The sequence below is a fragment of the Zalophus californianus genome, chromosome 14 (assembly GCF_009762305.2).
Source record: "Zalophus californianus isolate mZalCal1 chromosome 14, mZalCal1.pri.v2, whole genome shotgun sequence".
NCBI lineage: Eukaryota > Metazoa > Chordata > Mammalia > Carnivora > Otariidae > Zalophus > Zalophus californianus.
The window spans coordinates 23,470,089-23,488,226 of NC_045608.1; the positions used below are offsets into that span (position 1 = coordinate 23,470,089).

Sequence of the window (18,138 nt, forward strand, 5' to 3'; positions counted from 1 at the left end):
CACTGAGCTATTCACCTTAAAATGGTCAGTTATGGTGGGAGGGATGGGGTGGCTGGGTGATAGACATTGGGGAGGGTATGTGCTATGGTGAGCGCTGTGAATTGTGCAAGACTGTTGAATCACAGATCTGTACCTCTGAAACAAATAATGCAACATATGTTAAGAAAAAAGAAAAAGAAGAAGATAGCAGGAGGGGAAGAATGAAGGGGAGTAAGTCGGAGGGGGAGACGAACCATGAGAGACGATGAACTGTGAAAAACAAACTGAGGGTCCTAGAGGGGAGGGGGGTGGGGGGATGGGTTAGCCTGGTGATGGGTATTAAAGAGGGCACATTCTGTGTGGAGCACTGGGTGTTATGCACAAACAAGGAATCATGGAACACTACATCAAGAACTAATGATGTAATGTATGGTGATTAACATAACAATAAAATTTTTTTAAAATGGTCAGTTATGTATTATGTGACTTTCACCTCAATTAAAAAAAAATTTTTTTTTTTTAAGGCAGAGCTTAAAAACAGGAGAACCAAGGGGCTGGAAAGCAGCGAGTAGGCTGCAAGGGGCCCGGAGAGAGTCCGAGGCCTCTCACAGCCCCTCCTATTACTGCTTGGTTAGCGACTGTCCCGGAGCTCTTGCTCGTTGACTTTAGAGAAGGCTCAGCTCAACTTCAAAGGCTGGGGCATGCCAGCTCAGGACAGGGTCTGGCAGCTGTCCCAGGAAGAAGCTCCCGGCTCTGGGGGAGAGCAAGTCTAAGGCAAGGTCCAAGAGCAGAGTAGCCAACAGAAGAGCTGTTGCGGCCAGGAGGTCTCAAAGGCAGACCTCCCGAGCAAGGGTCTACCCAAGGCCGGTGATTAGGGAGGGAGGGGGCATAGTAAGATTTTGCTGGGGAAAATTCACTTGTGCAGCCAGATGACAGGGAGACCAGCAGGAAGCCTGAGGAAGCACAGGTGAGGACAACTGTGGGCTGAATCAGAACCCTGGGAAGTGGGGAAGGCCAGGCCGTGGAGGGCGGAGGAGCTGGGAAGCTGGGAGTGGGGGGCGGGGGGAGGTGTCAATCTCTCTGTGTCACGGCAGAGGGCCCAGACTGAGGGGAAGAAAGTCAGAGCAGGCTTGCTCTGGGCTGCAGACAGAAGACAAGGGACAGAGGAGGAGTGGACAGAAAGGTAGGAGGGAGACTGGGGAGGGTGAGGCAGCTGAGGTGGAAGTCGAAGGTGGAGGGGTGGAGTTGGGGGGCACCCAGCACAGCCCAGCAGTCCCCTGGTGACCGCAGCAAGCTGGGCCTCCTGAGATTAGGGAGAGGCCGGAAGGCCCGGGAGGATGTGGGTCCAGAGAAGGAAAGTGGACAGGAGGGTGCACACGGACACACATGTGAACACGAAAACACCAGATGCAGATGCATGCACCGGCACATGCGGACATACAGAAACTGCCCCGCCACAGACAAGGGCAGACGTACAGACACCAGCACCACCCACGTCCACATGCGCACAAACAGGCACAGATGCCTCCGGCCATGCATACACGGGACGCATGCAGAAATGGAGCCAGGCACACAGCTGATGTTCGGATGAAATCGGATGCACGTGTAGCCGCAGATGCATGAGGACACACTGGGACACATGGACACCGACACCCGTGAAGCATCCACAGCCACATCAGCATCATGACCAACACCCCCCCCCCAAGAAGGAAGCTCCGGGCACCCCCATCTGAGGCACCTTTGGCTCCAGAACCCCAGCAGCAGGGCCCGCCTGGGAAAGTGAGACAAACCACGGCCATTGCCCAACACAACCACTGGGCCCAGCCCAGGGTCAGGAAGGAGCCGGGGCCAGGCCTCGCGTGCCTGCCCACACACTCACTGCCACCGGCGGCAGACACCAGCCACCGACGCAGACAGCTGGGATTGCGAGGGATCTTGCAAAATCATCCCCATCCCTCAGGGTTCAGCCAAAGTGTCCCTTCCCCCGGGGGACCTCCCCAGGCTATGGCCCCAGTTAACCTTTCTGCATTCCGGTTTTGCCATGCCCAGCTGTGACCTTGGGCAAGTCCCTCCACCTTTCTGTGCTTAAGTTTCCCCTCGTGTAAAGGAGGGGGGATAACGAGAACGTGCGAGAACGTGTGTTGAATACGTGAATGACTGGAGCACATGCCTTCCCACCTCTTGTACAGATGGGGGAATCAGCTTGCCTGGACTCAGTCAGCTAGCTGCAGATGGGGCTGCCCTCCTGCCTCCTGCCTCCTGCCTGGTCCCTTCCCACCATGTGGGATCTTGAAGCCAGGTGGGACATCCAAGAGGGTACGGGTTTATTCTCCCTTCTACACAGGACCAAGAAGCCAGCTTTAGAGCGACTTGGCAACAAGCATGGGACCATACAGCCTGCCTGGCAGGGGTGGGAATGAGGACTTTAAAACCCTGAATTTCTGCTCAGATAACTTCAAGGAGGACTTACAAGATCATTCCCTCTGTATGCGCAGGTAAAATCTGAGAGGGTGGACATGAGCCGCTGAGTGTCCCTGCCTGAGCTTTCCTCATCTCCCGTCCCCAACCACCCAAGAGCCCCCGACCCCACCCCGCAGGTTCACATCCTCCCAGCAGATAGGAGGGCTGAGAGCACCTTTCTACTACCCAAGGGACTGTGGGCAGGGCCTTCCCCAGGCAAAGGCTTCCATCTTTATGAGGGTGGGCACTCGGGCTCTGCAGCCTGGGGCCTTGACCCCTGCACTGGGGAATGACTGTGCTGATGTGGACAGGCGGACAGGGATGCCCAGGGTTGGAAGCGTAAGGACATGGGCCGTGTGCCAGTGAACAACCCCAACCTCAGTTATGAATGACCCAAGCTGAGCCCAACTCCAGGCTGACCAGACTGATTTCTTTGGTTCTAGAACTCTCCAGGGGCCCAGGCGGGACAAAGAGGTGATTCTGTGAGCCTCCACCTCAGCCTCGGACAGCTTAAAGCCTGTCTATCTGATGGCACCAAGAGTATTAGACACATGTGAGATCCAGGGTCACGTCCCACTTTCAGCTGAGTGTGCCCCAGTCACCTCCCAAGCCCTGTGCCCTGACCCCAGGTGGGTCCTGGGGTCCCTGGCAATCCCAGAGCAGATCTCCCCATTTGTAACCTGTTGACAGCCAAGCTGACGCTATGGCCCCCAAACACCCTAATGCCCTGGGAGCTAAAACCCCTCCACATAGACTCACACACATGTGGCAGAGAGACACACACGGGCTCTAGGCCTGGGTCCCAGTCAGACTAGCCCGCTGGGGCCCTCTTACCCAGGCCAGTCCTGTGGGCAGTACCAAGAACCGATGCCAGATTAGGACCCGGTTTGAGGGACTAGGAGAAGCCTGATGCACCCGGAAGGCCAGAATAACAGAAACACCCAAATAAGGCAGTGACTCACAAGCAGACAGATGGACAGACCCCCCAGAGCTGAATATGGGGCCCAGGAGCTCTCTACCTGCAGGTGGGGAGCCCCAAGAATTCTGGTTCTAAAGCCCCCATTTAGCCCAGGACAACTTTTGAGCCAGGGCCCAAGGTGTGCCCACCAGAGAGAAGCCAGAACTCCCTCTTCCCCTAAAAGTCAAACTACAAAGCAATGACCCCTTCCCAGCACCAAGAAGTAGAGGGGTCCTGGGGGAGCTGCCTCCTAGACCTTGATACACATGAGGAAACGGAGGCTGAAGGGAAGGGGTTGGCCTAGGGTCCCCGACCGCTCACTCACCGGGCTGGGCTGTGCGCTCTGTTCCTGTGATCTGCAGACCCTGAGTTCCCAGGGGCAGGACGGGCACACTGCCAGAGGCCTGGCCCCTGTTCTGGCTTTTCTGGGGAGCCACTATGACCTCTGAATACGCCGAAGTCACACCCTTCTTCCCTTCCTAAGTGCGGGCGGGTCTGGGCTGAGGGTACCTGATAACCTCCCTGGGACATCTGTAGGGTCCCATCTGGCTCACAGTGGAATCCCAGTCTCACAGAGCAAGGAGGCAGCCCCTCTGTGGCAGGAAACCCGTCACTGGCCCAGAACAGTAGCCTTTGAAGGCAGAGTGGGTTTCAGGTGGCTTCCAGGCCCCTGTCCTGTCGTAGCCAGAGGAAGCCCAGTGCCTGAACTCCCAGGTCCCCACTCTGGCTGGCCCCCTCCCACTACTACTCCAGGACAGCCCTGGTGACAAGAACTAACTGATCTCTTGGCCAAAAAGGACTCCTGTGAGGGACCTCCAGGACTCAGGCATGGTCCATAAAGCAAGCAGGCAGCAGCCTGGAAGAAAGGTGCTTTTGGGCCCTCCTTGAGGGGTTTTGCAATAGGCCAGTCACACCCAAGGTGGCAGGGAAGGCTGGGGGACCTCCAGGCAGGAGGGTCTCTGAGTCTCTAACCATGTTCAGAACTTTCTGGCCTCTTCCAGAAACAGCAAGCAAGGAAGAGGCTGGGCTTCAGAGGCAGGTAGCCCTGGATGGGAATCAGGTGACCTTGGCTAAGTCACTTCCCTTCTCAAAGGTTCAGTTCTCCCGGAGGTGAGAACTGAGTTAGGTGAGCCCAGCCAGAGCCAGCTACATAGGGACAGACCAGGACTTCAGGCAGAGGGGCTGGGAGGAGCCGAAGAGCAGCCATGCCCAAGCTCAGACAACCCCCATGGACCACAGCCCAACCCTTCATAACTACAAGCCCTTTATTAACAAGTCAATAAAAAAGGGAGAAAGATGTAAAAATACTTTTCTCGGAGGCCCCCCAGAGGGGCAGGCACTGTCAGAATCACCTGGCCAGGGAAGGCAACCCAGCCAGAGGCAGAACGGAAATCAGGGCCCTGTCCAGGGAGCAGCTGGCCCGGGGCGCTGAGAGTGGGGGATGGCTCGGACCTCAGGCAGGGAATGTGCAAACGCTGAGGCCGCGCAGGGAGTGATGGGGTGAGGGGTTCCCAGAGGAAGCCCAGAGCACCGTGGTCCCCTGCGTGGGCAGACACGCGTGTCCACGTGAGAGCCGGTGCCTGCACGCAGCTTATGTACAGAGAGCAGAAGGAGGGGGACCCCCGGCAGGAATGGGGGTGGGGAGGGCTCATCCCAGAGCTTGAGGAAATAGCTTAGAGAAGTCTCTGGAAGCCTGGGGTGAAGGGAGAGCGTGGAGGCCTCAGGAGCCCTGGCCATCCTGCCGTCGCTGGAGGACCTCAATGACACTCCCGATGCCATCCTCAGGCACCTGTGGGCAGGTGGGCAGAGGGGAGGGATCAGGGCCACGCCGACCTCCTGGCCTAGATGGACTTCATCCTGCACCCTCTCCACCCTCCTGGGCTTCAGTGTCCTTCCAGGAGCCCAACCCATGGTGCTCACCAGGGCATGGTCAAAGTTGAAGGTGCTGATGTAGTAGGCAGAGATGTCGGCCGCAGCCAGGGGGCCTGCGATCTGGGCCACGATCCCACACTCATCTGAGGGTTATGGGGGTGGGGAGTCCATGTGGATCATCTTGGCTGCTCCCCCCAGGTCCTCCCCAAGTCCCCAGCACACAAGAAGCAGCCCTCACCAAAGCCCAGGGGCTGTCCACCGATGCGCACCATTCTCCACAGCTCTCCTGAGGAGCTGGTCAGCAGGAGGTCACTGGGGAACCTGGAGAGGCAGGTGGGTAGTGGGCACGGCACCCACCCATCCCCTCCTTGCCCCAGTGTGAGCCCCTGGAAGCAGGGGGACCTGGTGACCTCAGAGTCTGATGCTCCACCTCCTCCCTCCCTAGGGCTGGACTCGGGCTCTGTGGTCCACAGGGCTCAGGAGTCACATACTTTTTCTGCGTCTCAGCGTCCATGACAATGGAGATGTAGCCCTCGATGAGGGAGAAGGCAAAGAATGTAATGGAGCTGGGTCCAGTACCACCAGAGGCTGCTTCCTTGGGGGCACTGGAAAAGGACAGGAGACTCAAGTGCTCTTCGGGGCACCCAGCCCACTGTGTCTCCTCCCCAATCTGGGCCACTTCCCTCCCCTGTCTGAGGGCCCTGATCTCCTGATGGTGTCGGGGGAGAGGACGCTGAATCTCGCCTCCTCCAAAGACACTGGACCCCAGGGTTGGCAGACGGCCAGACCAAAGCATGGCTCAGGGTGGTCTCAGTTCACACTACAGGAAAGGGCTGAAGCTGTGCCATCGGGATCTTCCCTGAACATCAGTGAGGGGCACATGGGCATTGCAGGCTGCCAGGAACCCAAGACACAGAACAGGGCACAGAGCGGCAGAACTGAGGGACACGCAGAAGGTGTGAGCACAGAGGGACACGCAGAAGGTGGTGGGACACAGCATAGGGAACAATGGTGTGAGGACAAAGAGACAAGGTGCAAATGAGGCCCACCTGTATGAATAGAAGAGGACATCGATGAGTGTGGTAGCGATGGCTGGCAATGTCTCAGGGTCCAGGGTGAGGACACAGAAGCGATTCTGTGGGCTCTGGATGGGATGCACCGTGGGGCTAGGCCCTGCTAGGAGGGACCAGGCAGCAGCTGTCAGGGCGACTGTGGGCTGGGGCGCCCCCTGGTGGCCACACAGGGAGGAGCCTGGGTGGGGTGTAGGGTCAGGCTCTACAGGAACCCACCTCTTTCCTCCACCACATCTCCCTATCTTGTCAGGCAGTCAGTGTCAGCTGGTATCACGCCCACAGACCAACCCTCACAAGGGAAGGGCCCCAGTGGGAAGAGGAGGCCCTGCCTAGACCTGGGTGTCAGAGGGTAGCCTCACCATGCTGAGAACGGGGAAAGCCATTGCTGGAATCATCCCTGGCAACAGGCACAGGCTCCCCGCCCACTTCTCGGTAAATGTCGAACTCCTGGGATAGTGTGTGGATCACCACGGACAGGTCCTGTTCCCGCACCTGGACAACAGGGGGATGAAGTATCACATGAGTCCCCAGGCACCCAGGCCCACCGTGCCCCGCACTGGAGCCTGCCAAAAACTCACCAGGATGAAGTCCGTCTGGTAAGTGGACAGCATCAGCACAGACACATGGTGCTCCGCCAAGGGCGCAATGACTGAGCGGGCAATTTTGGTGACCCCAGCAGCCTGCACTGCTGCACCGCTGTGGGATGACACGTTCAGCACCAGCCATGTGGCCTCAGCCACTTGAAGGAACTCAGATGGGGGTAGCTCTGCGAGTAGGAAGTATACACCAGGTCAGGGCCTATGGGGCTGGCCCCTACCCCTCGGTTATCTGTGCTGGGGGTGGGGGAATGGGGTTCTACCAAGGTAAGGGTAGGTGTGGAGACTGGGGCTGTCTCCCTCTCCCAAGTTCTGCTCCTGAGAACTGCATGTATGCAAGGACTGAGAAGTGCTTCAGGTGCTGGCCTGCTAGGGATGGAAACTTCCAGATTCAGACAGACCTGGGTTCAAATCCCAGCTTCACCATTTACTTGCTGTTGACCTGGGGTAAATGATTTAACTTCTCTGAATCTGTTTCCTCATCTGTAAAATGGGATGAGAGCATACACCTCACGATAGCGTTCAGTGGTTAAGAGGTTTTTATACCACGTGGCACCACCAGGGGGCGCCAGCAAATAAGGCTAGCTGAGGGATGCTCCTCTCCCTCGGCAGACCTAGACTTTCCTGCAGTACAAACAGGGAAACGAAGGCCTGAAGGGCTGCAGTAGAGGATGAGCCAAGCCTCAGTTTTGCGGCCTGAGGCTCCAGGCCTGTGAGGAGGGGTCAGGCTGGCAGGAGCAGGAGCCAGATGTCAGCTTCAGGGAGGAACCAGGCTGGCGTCCAGTCCAGAGCAGGAGCCAGGGCCCGGGTGGCTGCTAATCTCCCAAGTGCAGCCAGGAGGCCCCCCCAGGACCCTGACGTGGGCTGGCTGCCTGCTCCTGCATTCCTTTCCCAACCCTCAGACTCCTGGAGTTCCCAGACGAGCCAGGGAGGGGGTGATCGGCACCAGAGAGATAAGTCCAGGGAGAAATAATGGCCAGGGGGATATAACTGCCACAGGAACCTCTGATTCTTGCCCTGAACTGTAACTGAGGCCCTGCCACTGGCCTGAGGCTGCTAAGTGCCCTTCACAGCCCTGTCTATAAAGTTCTCATGGGACCCTATTAGTAGAGAACCATAACTATACCCATTTTACATAAGAGGAAGTGACTTGCTCAAGGGCACACAGCCAGTCAGTGGCAGAGTCGAATTCGAACCCAGACCCATCTACCTTCAAGGCCCCAGCTCTTGCGATTTTGTAACCCAGGATCTAGTGAGAATCCCACAAAGAGGGGAGCACGACATCCTTCCCCAGCCTAGCCCCCACCTTTGAAGCCCTCCTCGTCCACCATGAGCGTGTAATCCTCGGGGGTCTCCGTCAGGCTGAAGAACTTGCACCTGGATGGGGGTGGGGGGCATCTTCAGCCTGGGTTGCGCGGAGGGGGCGGGCAGGACTTCGCTCCAGTTCGCCCAGAAAGACCCCCCCCTGCTGGGCGCCTTCCTGCCCCCTCAAGCCTCAATTTTCTCCCCGGGCCAGTGGGGTGTGGGCCTCATCACCGGAATGACGAACTGTTTTTCGCCTCCCGACCTCTATAGGAGCTCCCGACCCTCCGTTCCGGGAAGGAGGAGAGGCTAACCCGCGACTACAGCCCTGGGCGAGTCGGACTTTGGGCCCCCTAGACCAGCCCCTCTGACCCGATGGGAGGCGTCTGGAAGAAGCTCCCCGCAGTCGCCAGTTGAAGGAATTGCCCCCATTTGACACCACTTCGGAGTTAAGCTTTGCTCACCCCAGGTTGTTTGCGCCTTAACTGGCCCTGGGAGGGGGCCTCACGGGGCCGGATAGGCGGCGGTCCCAGGGAGGGTAGGCCCAAGCCGGATGGCGGCGGGGCGGGGGGGTAGGGAGGAGAAGCGCCCTCCCCACCCGCTCCCGCTCGCCCCGCGGCGATGTTAACCTCCCGACCCCGTCCCGGAGCAATAGCGGAGCCCACCCCCACCTGTGCCCCCGAACCCGGGCGCGCACCGGCTGCGGCGGGGCAGGAAGAGTAGCTTGATGAGCGGGTGGGTGTAGAGCCAGAGACCTGGGCGGGCGAGGCTCAGCACCCGCACCCGGTGCTCTAGGATGTGCAGCTCCATCACGGTCCGCGCGGAGCCGACCCCGCCGCCTACCAGACCCAGGCCGCCGCCGGGGGCGGGGCGGTGGGGGCGGTGCCGGGGGCTTAAAGGAGCCGCTGCTCTGCCGCGTCCCTGCCGCCAGCTACGCCGCGGACCCTCCCAGCCCCACGCCGCGTCCAGTTCCCTGACAGCCACGCCCTGAGGGGCGGGAGGCCTAGCCAAAGTGGCCACGCCTCTTTCTTAAGGTCAGCGTCTCATCCCTCCCGTTCCAGCCCGCCGAGCCCCGCCTCTAATGACTCCACCCCTTTAGCATTGGCTCGGGGATCACAGGCTGATCCGAACCCGCTGGAGTCCTTCAGGCCCCGCCCATGCCACGCCCCCTCTCTGGGGCTCCGCCTTTTCCGCAGGTCTCCTTCCTCGCTGGGGTCGGAAGCAGGTGTGGAGGGAGGTGTGGAATGGTTTCTGTCCTTCAGTCTCATGACTGATATCCTTGAAGCTCCGAAGGGCCGCGAGACGAACCGGGGCTCAGCTGGGACCAGAGTGCTGACCAGAAAACTCTGGAGTATGGAGGGGGAGGGGTAGGCTGTGCAGCCCTGGTGACTGTGATTCTCTCCCAACAGTGTCCTACCTTTCTTCCTCCTTCCCCTTATGGAGGAAGAAGGCGCCTACCCACGGGGATCACAGAGATAGGGAGGGCCCCAGACACTTATATCTGAATAACATACTGTGGGGTAGGGGATGACGGTGGCCAGGCTTATGGCTTGAGACCCTTCAAGACTAAGTGCTTGGGCCCGGGATGTTCAAGGCCCAGACTTCAGGGGACAGGCCCATGTGTCTGGGGTTCACTGGGTAGTCAGATCTCAGACCTGAGACTTGAACCCTGTTGAGGCCTCCCAAAGCCTGCAGCCATTAGCAGAACCCAGCTGGCCTGAGCACATGTAAACTTGCTTCATGCCCACGGAGGCCCCCAGCACTGGCAGATGCCCCAGATCTGAGGCTTGTTAGACCAACTTGGGCTCATTTCCACATTAGAACTGGGTTCTGCTCAGGCCGCCTCAGGTTTAAGAAGACTCCAAGGCTAAGCAGGTATCAGCACACCTAGGCTGGCCCTGTAGCAGGATAGACAGAGCGTGCTCTGGAGGGGCTTTGGCCTGAGCATCCTCAGGCTTCAGATCTGAGGCTTTGAACCAAACAGGTTAAAGCCAGCCGCAGGCCTGACTGGGACCCAACAGGCCTACACAAGCCTCCTGCCTGCTCAAGAGCCTCTACTGTAGGCGGATGGAAGCTGGGCAGCACCCTCCCTCCCTTGACTCTCTGGCTCAAGGGATTCCTGTGGAACACTGTAGCTGCCACATCCTGGCCTGTCCCCTGGAGAGCCAGGGGGAGGGGATTGTCCTCAAAGCCTCTCATGGCAGGTACAGATGGGGTGGGAAAATACAGGGGTGAGGGGTGGGAGGCAGAAAGTGGGTAGCCTGCCCTGATAGGCTCATATGACACTTGACCTCCCTAGGCCTCAGTATCCCCAGCTGTACCAGGACAAGATGTTCCAGGCCCAGGCTCTGTGATGCCTGAAAACTCCTAGGCAGACTCTTCTCCTCCCTCTCCCACCCCCTTCCACCATGGCCCAGCCCAGCTTGGTAGCGTGCCAGGAACAACCGCTATTGTTTGACTGGAAAAGCTGCTTCCTCAGCAGAAGGGGGGGGCCTTTCCCAGGGACACCCTGTCCTCACCCTCACCAGTCATCAGGTTGTGACCGCCTGGGCCCTAAGGGGCATTGCCAGGTCACCAGACACCCTGGTCAGGAGAGGTAGCTAAGGGGTTTTAGGTGCAAATCGACCAGCTTCATCTTTCCCACTCAGCTCCTCTGTTTCCTCATCTGTAAAATGGGGATAATAGAGCCTACCTGATCAGCTGGTGGCACAACCAGCCCAGCGTGGCACATGCTAAGTGCTCAGGAAACCGAGGCAGCCTTCTATTAAAGACCCAAACTTCTTCCCTCATCCCTCTGTGTCCAATGGAGGCCTGGACTTAGCATGTAAGGGCATTCATGGTCCCCGACTCCTGGTGCCAGCACTCAACCCAAAATGAACACTCAGAACCTTACTGGGGTCTGAAGTGGCATCTAGGCAAGGGGCCTTGGTGGAGGAAGACCCTGAAAAGACCTCCTTAAAGAAACCCCCGCCCCTTGCCCCCAAGATGAGTAGGCATCAAGGCCTGGGAAGCAGGCCCTCATCCATGGCAGACTGGTGGACACGGGGCAGAGGGAATGGGGTAAGCAAAAGTGGGGGCCAGGAACAAGGACTGGCCTATGGCAAAGGTACTTCTCAGAGAGGCTCTAGTGCTGGGCTGGGGCCAGGATGGGGTGCTCTGTAGGGTAGAGAGGAGATGCTGAGCACCAGGGGTGGCTCCCCTTCCCAGTCCCTAGCCATACACCAACTCTCTACACAAGCCTGTTTATTTCTGTACAAAACCATGTTTCTATTTTACACAAAGAGCACCCCACCTTTTACCCCACCCTCTCTCCTCACAACAGCACCCTAGCCCTGGGAAGCATCCCCCCAGGAGAAGGGGGCTGAGTGAGGCCCCGCCCATTGGCCCTCACTTCTGTCTGACCGAGCTGGGCTGGCCCAAGCTCCACTCTGGAGAAAATAAATAAAAAAGCTCAGGCAGACTCTGTGCTGGGCCAGCCAGACTCTCTGCCACCCAGTGGCCAGGCAGCTGGGCCCTCAGAGCATGGGCAGGCCCTCGAATGTCAGTCTGTGAGCCATGTAGGTGTGTGGAGACCCCACCCCACAGGCCTGAGGTGCCAGGGTTACAAGTAGGTGTCCTCACTCTCCTGGGACGTCAGGCTCTCCTGGGAGTGGTGGTGGACTGAATCCTGGGAGCGGTGATGGGCTGAATCCTGGGTAGCTGAGTCCTGCAGGGCTGGGTCCTGGTGGGCTGGATCCTTCAGGGGCACATCCTGTGGGGGACATGTATCTCCTGCAGCAGCTGCCACCTTGGCTTGACTTGGGACTGGGGACTTATCCAGCTGCCCGCTTGCCTTTGCCTGCTTCCACTGCTCCTTCTCCTTCTGGCTCTGTCTGGGTGGCTTGGGCTTGCCTTTAGAGCCAGGGAGCAGGGCATCTGGGGGCAGGCGGATGGATGGTGAAGGTTGCAGGGTGGGCCAAGGGCCTGGCTCCGCCTCCATGATGGCCTTGGCACCATGCAGCCTGGGTGGAGAGCAGCACTGCAGCTCACCCCGGGTCTCTTGCCAGCGCCGCAGCTGAATGAGGTGCTCACGCTCAATCTGGCGCTCTGTCACCGGCAACTCTACCACCTGTGTGCATGGTAACAGGAAGATGGGCACCAGGAAGAAACTTCCTCTCTACTTCCCAACCTGGCCCTGCTCTCCATCACCATGCCCCAGCCCTGGTCACTAAAGGCTGACCCTAGGAATAATGAGGGTCTGGTCCCTGTGGTGATCACAAGTCCCAGAGCCAAGTGCCAAGTGACCCAGGCACTTGGGACCCACTGCCTCAACTAGAAAGCTGCCCACAACTCGAGTCCACCTGCCTAACTATGTGTCACCTAAGTACAGTCCCTGAGAGACAAAAATCCACAAAGGAAAGAAAAAAGGGAAAATAAAGCCAAGGCCATGGATGTGGTACCAGGAAAGAAGAGAGGGTGATGAATTGTAGCTCCTCTCATTACTAAGTGGTTCAGAACAGGGAAGGCCCTGCAAACCTAGGCCTCTCTGTGCCCCTGTCTTCTCATTAAGACAGGAGGATAAGGTCTACCCACACCATCCTGAGCTGCTGAGCACCAGGCCTGGCACCAGTAACCCATCTTCGGGGCAGAGAGTTACCAGGCCCCTTCTGAAGGGCCCCCATGTCTCCCACTCCCACCCAGGGATGATGGGAGGGTGTGGGCCGTACCTCCTGGACCAGGAAGGCCTCCTGCATGATCTTGGGACTGAGGCTCCGCAGTTGCTCGATAGTCTCATACTGGCCCTGACAGGCTTTGAGCTTTTCAGGGGAGCCCAACGCATGTTTCAGCAGCACCAGCCCCACCCGGAAAATGATCTTGACTCCTGCATGAGGGGGTGGTAAAAGGGCCTGTAAGGAGTTTCTCTGAAAATAGAGGCCCCCTGTGGGCTGGGTTAGAGGCAGTGCTGTTCCTCCAAGCCCAGCCCAGTACCTTCACAGAAGAACATATCCCAGACACGAAGCACAGAGCTCCAGGGCAGGGTGCGGGCAAAGGCACACATGAACCACTCTGTCATGTACAGCAGCGGGTCGATCTTCTGCCGGCTGAGGTGCTTGTGGGCCACGGGTGACACCTTCTGCAGCAGGGAGAAGAGGATCTCCCCATCCAGTTGGATCGCCTCCTGGGGGACACAGTGAGGCCGTGGGGCCAGGACTGTAGGCGACACTCTGGCTCCCAGTACCAGGCAGGCATTCGTTCATCCCTCAGGCAGCTACTGCCTGCAGGGAACCAACCTTGAGTTGGGTGCTGGGATACACTGAAGAACAAACCACACACAGCTGGTCTACCTCGTGAAGCATGTAGTGAAAAGGGGCAAACAGATGAATCACAGGGGCAAAGAGACGGGGGACAGGGTGGGCGTTGATGGGGGAGGTGGCTAAGTGCCCAGAATATGGCAGAACCAGGAATGCTGAATTAGCATGTGCAGAGGTCACACCTGTCAGAGTCACAAAAAGCTTTCTGAGGGCTAAAAGCTGAAGGAAAGGAAGGGTTATTATGGGAATGAAGGGAGTAGAGGTTTAAGCCTCAAGGCAGAGGCAGGGAGGAACTTGGTGCACTGGAGGAACTGTGATCCTGCCAAGCAGCCAGATGGCTAGAAGCAGCCATGGAGGCCAGGGTGGAACCAATAACTCTGGAGCCTAGAAGACCTGACCTTGGAGGGCCTTGGGTCGTCAACCTGAAAGCAACAGAAGTCTGGGAAGGTTTTAAGCTGGGGCAACAGTGGCTGTGGAGAGAAAGGCCTGGAGAGGCCACAAAGGGCAGGTCCCAGGCCTGGTCTGGACCCAGCGAGCACTCACCAGTTTCTCACTGTAGTAGCCAGGCAGGTACTTCTCACAGATCTGCACCAGGCACCAGAAGGCTTGCTGTGGGCGAGAGAGACATGAGGCCTTGCTGCTGGGTATTCCCTGCCCACCCACTCACCCGTCCAGGGCCCGGTGGTACCTCAGCAGGCATGTGCATGAGCAGAACAGCGGCAATGGGTGCCTGGGCCTGGCAGTAGCCCTCCTCAGGTCGGTAAAGGGTATAGGCCTTCAGCACACGGAATAGGTCCTGCTGGCTGTAGAAGGGCCAAGTGGGGCAGGGAAGATAGGTATGACTGCCACGCCTACCAGACCAGACCTGGCTCAGAATTGGTGACCTGACTCTGGTCAGCAAGGGGTTGGTTTCCCACTGCAGCACTCAGACTCTCACAAGACCAGAGGAGGAAGCAGAGAGGGCACCTCCCCCGCCCCACCCCATATGACAGCTGAGGGCAGAGGCTCAAAGAGAAAGCAGAGGCAGAACCAGGCAGGATGCCAGATACAGGGTAAGAGTGTGTCAGGGCTGGAAGTGTGGGCCTCTCATTCAGCAGCTGTGTCTTCTTGGCCAGATAGCTTTGTCCTAGGTGTCTATCTTGGGCCTCTGGCCTGGCCTGCCTATCCTTCCCCTCCTACATACCTTCTGCACACCCAGTTATCTCTAACCCTCTTTCTCCCCACCAAAACCTGTTTCCAGAAGAGGACCAGGCAAGCTCTAGCACGCTGGGGAGTAAATGAAAGTTGCCCCAAAGGTAAGAGAAGAAGCTAAGAAGACCCATCCGATTCAAACCAAAGGGAAACTCTAACAGTGGAGTTTGGGACTCCCAGTTTCTGGGCCCCGGAGATACACCCAAACTCATTTTACATCCTCTGCGCCCTGAGGGACAGGGCCCAGGCCACCTCCAGCCCATAAGATCCAGTCTGCTCACCCATGGCCTCCCCGGGACACAAACATCTCATGGAAAGGGAACTGCCGGTGCAGATCACGTTCAATGACATCCAGCCACTTAGGGTCCCCAGGGGACATGTCCAGCTCCTAGAAGCAAGATCAAGAGCATGTATTAGGAGTTAGGGATGGCTGCTGGGAAGATACAACTGTCCCAGGTATTGGAGGAGCCCTCTGCCAGGGGCAATGCCCACCCAATCCCATCACGAACTGGACCTTCCTGAAGACAAGTCAGGAAGCTCAGGTAAGGAAGCCTGAGAAGAATGAAAGACAAGGGGCAAAGAGGCAAGGAGGGAAGGGCCCTAGAAACCCTGAGGGGTGACCCTGGCTCCAGGAAGACCCATGTAGTCAAGAGTGTCTGTCACAGCTGTGGCTGGAAATAACCTTCAGGCACTTTACTCAGGACTCACTCAAACACCTTAGGTCCTTAAGAGGGAAGGCTACTATCAAAGCAAAAGCTATCACCTGTTAGCACTGCTCTGAGCAACCCGTGGGCCTCACTGACTCTTCTTAACCTCAAAGAAAAGTCCTATCATTATACTGTTCATAGATGAGGAAACTGAGGATCAAAGAAAAGTCACTTGCCCAAGTCCTCATGGTTAGAAAAATGGTAGAGCTGGGCCTGGAAGGTTGACTCAGAGCCATTTGATCCCAACTCCTCTGCTGTCTCCCTGTGCAAGTGGCATCACCTGTCTAGGAATGGGTGTAAGGGTGTGTGTGTGTGTGTGTGTGTGTGTGTGTGTGTAAGGATGTGACATTTGTCAAACCATTAAACTCAGAGCCAGAGGGGTGTGTGTGTGTGTGTGTGTGTAAGGATGTGACATTTGTCAAACCATTAAACTCAGAGCCAGAGGGGTGTGTGTGTGTGTGTGTGTGTGTGTGTGTGTGTGTAAGGATGTGACATTTGTCAAACCATTAAACTCAGAGCCAGAGGGGTGTGTGTGTGTGTGTGTGTGTGTGTGTGTGTCAAAAGGAGAGAAGAATCTGCACAGAGTGCTATCTGGAAGGATGTGACATTTGTCAAACCATTAAACTCAGAGCCATCTCTGGGTGCTGGGGTTTCAACAAAGTTTTAGTCTTTTCTTGGAATGTCTGTGAACATTTTAACATGAGTACCGTTTTAAAAACAAAGTATTACACAAAGAAAAATCATTTCCCCATCATTTGAAATGTTCTATATCATGATTTGCCTGTTGGTTACATGGATATGTATTATTTGTCAAAATTCACTGAACTGCACACTTAAGATCTGTGCATTTCACTCTCTGTAAATACCTCAACTTTAAAAGATAGAAAGGGGCACCTGGGTGGCTCAATCATTAAGCGTCTGCCTTCGGCTCAGGTCATGGTCCCAGAGTCCTGGGATCGAGCCCCACATTGGGCACCCTGCTCAGCGAGAAGCCTGCTTCTCCCTCTCCCACTAACCCCTGCTTGTGTTCCCTCTCTCACTGTGTCTCTCTCTGTCAAATAAATAAATAAAATCTTAAAAAAAAAAAAAGAAAAAATAGGGGAACTTGGGTGGCTCAGTTGGTTAAGCATCCAACTCTTGGTTTTGGCTCAGGTCATGATCTCAGGGTCCTGGGATCGAGCCCCACATCAGTCTCCCTGCTCAGCGGGGAGTCTGCTTGTCTCCCTCTCCCTCTGCCTCTCCCCCAACTCACACACACTTGTGCTCTCTCTCTCTCTAAAATCAACAAATAAATCTTTTAAAAAAATCATAAAAATAGGGACACCTGGGTGGCTCAGCTGGTTAAGTGTCTGCCTTCAGCTCAGGTCATGATCCCAGGGTCCTGGGATCGAGTCTCACATCAGGCTCCTTGCTCAGCAGGGAGCCTGGTTCTCCCTCTGCCTGCCACTCCCCCTGCTTGTGTGCTCTTTCTCTCACAAATGAATAAATAAAATCTTTTAAAAAGATCCTAAAAATAGAAAGGAAAAAATCAATAAAAAGGAAACCCAGAGGGCTGAGCAGGGAAGCAGACCATGTACACGTTGCCTGCAGGGCTGATGATGCAGGGAAGGCCCCTGGGATGAGGGCCAGATTTCTCAGCAAACACACCTGTGGGCACAGACCCAGGCCCTGGCCTTGACTGGCAGGTGTCTTCATAAAAGTCCCTCTCCCTCTTGTGCCCCCTCAGTGGGTGTGTCCCAACATTAAACTAAAGACCCTGGGGTGTCAGGTAACTTGACATGAGAGAGTAAGTACTGAGCAAAAAAACTGACAAGAGTGTTCAAGGCTGGAAGGTGGAGAGAAGGACCAGATGCCTTCAGAGGGCTTTTGGTCAGGCACACAGCTGAAGAAGTGGGTATACAACCTCTAGAGTCCCACATATTCTAAAGATGGGGCTTGTATGTGTCCTATGAACCTCCTAAGTCAAGCCCAGGGCTAGATACTGAGTACAAAGCAGGATTGTTTTTGTCAGAAAGGGGAGGAGGATCCCACAAATTCTCGAGAGGGCTCTGGTAAGGTAGGGACCTGAGAACCCAAGAAGTCAGTTCCTAGGATTGCTCACTGGGTACCTCAGCAGCCCAAGGCACTTAACCACACATGGGTGGTTGAGAAAGGAAGACGTATAGCTGAAGGGCCTGTGGGAAGAAAGGGCTCTGGGAATCAAAGGCAGGTGTGGGCTGCTGGCAGCTGATGCAGCTACTGCAACCTCCAAGAGAGCCTGAAGGCACTCACACCACCATGAGGTGAAGCCAGAGAAGAAAACCAGGTAAGAAAAGGCCAAAGGTCTCACCCTGCCCAATGAGGGAGGAAGAAGTAGCAAGTACGGGAGAATATGGAGCCATGAGAGGCTGCAGAACCTGCCTTGACAGCTGAAACTGGGGTCAACCACCTGGGTCTTCAGGGGAATACAGGAATAGGTGCTGCCACCAATAGCCTGTCACTGTACCCTTGCCTCTGGCTGTCATGTCCACAGCAGCCAGAGGGAGCTTCTCATCCTTGCTCACTTCCTCCATGTCATCCACAGGCAAAGTCCTTACTAGGTGTGCTCAAAAACCACTGTTTCACCAAAACTAATGATGTAATGTATGGTGATTAACATAACAATAAAAATTTAAAAAGAAAAAAAAACCCACTGTTCCAGTCTCCCGGACTGACTTGGGGACCCACCAC

At 56.5% G+C, this 18,138-nt stretch overlaps 2 protein-coding genes across 4 annotated transcripts in view; both read right to left on the reverse strand.

Moving 5' to 3' along the window:
• Nucleotides 1–4,649: 4,649 nt before the first annotated feature.
• Nucleotides 4,650–9,708, reverse strand: CASTOR1 (cytosolic arginine sensor for mTORC1 subunit 1). 2 transcript variants are annotated; one of them, XM_027577662.1, is made up of 9 exons: nucleotides 8,938–9,708; nucleotides 8,245–8,315; nucleotides 6,921–7,108; nucleotides 6,702–6,834; nucleotides 6,319–6,445; nucleotides 5,761–5,874; nucleotides 5,508–5,590; nucleotides 5,318–5,412; nucleotides 4,650–5,186 (listed from the first exon to the last, which is right to left on the reverse strand). In XM_027577662.1, exons 1-9 carry the CDS (start codon nucleotides 9,048–9,050, stop codon nucleotides 5,118–5,120), a joined length of 993 nt encoding a protein of 330 aa, XP_027433463.1. In that variant the 5' UTR covers nucleotides 9,051–9,708; the 3' UTR covers nucleotides 4,650–5,117. The 2 variants fall into 2 exon arrangements, with proteins under 2 accessions (XP_027433463.1, XP_027433464.1); XM_027577663.1 differs by having other exon boundaries at nucleotides 6,319–6,442; nucleotides 8,938–9,705.
• A 1,758-nt stretch (nucleotides 9,709–11,466) lies between these two features.
• The window catches only part of TBC1D10A (TBC1 domain family member 10A), a 31,455-nt gene continuing 24,783 nt past the window's right edge, over nucleotides 11,467–18,138 (reverse strand). The window contains exons 4-10 of one of the 2 annotated variants that reach the window (XM_027575192.1): nucleotides 15,004–15,110; nucleotides 14,220–14,334; nucleotides 14,075–14,140; nucleotides 13,209–13,398; nucleotides 12,947–13,101; nucleotides 12,270–12,348; nucleotides 11,467–11,991 (exon numbers count right to left, since the gene is read on the reverse strand). In XM_027575192.1, the coding sequence (XP_027430993.1) occupies nucleotides 11,858–11,991; nucleotides 12,270–12,348; nucleotides 12,947–13,101; nucleotides 13,209–13,398; nucleotides 14,075–14,140; nucleotides 14,220–14,334; nucleotides 15,004–15,110 (846 nt within the window). In that variant the 3' untranslated portion in view covers nucleotides 11,467–11,857. Of the gene's footprint in view, nucleotides 12,349–12,946; nucleotides 13,102–13,208; nucleotides 13,399–14,074; nucleotides 14,141–14,219; nucleotides 14,335–15,003; nucleotides 15,111–18,138 lie in introns of both variants that reach the window. The other variant, XM_027575191.1, reaches the window with a different exon arrangement.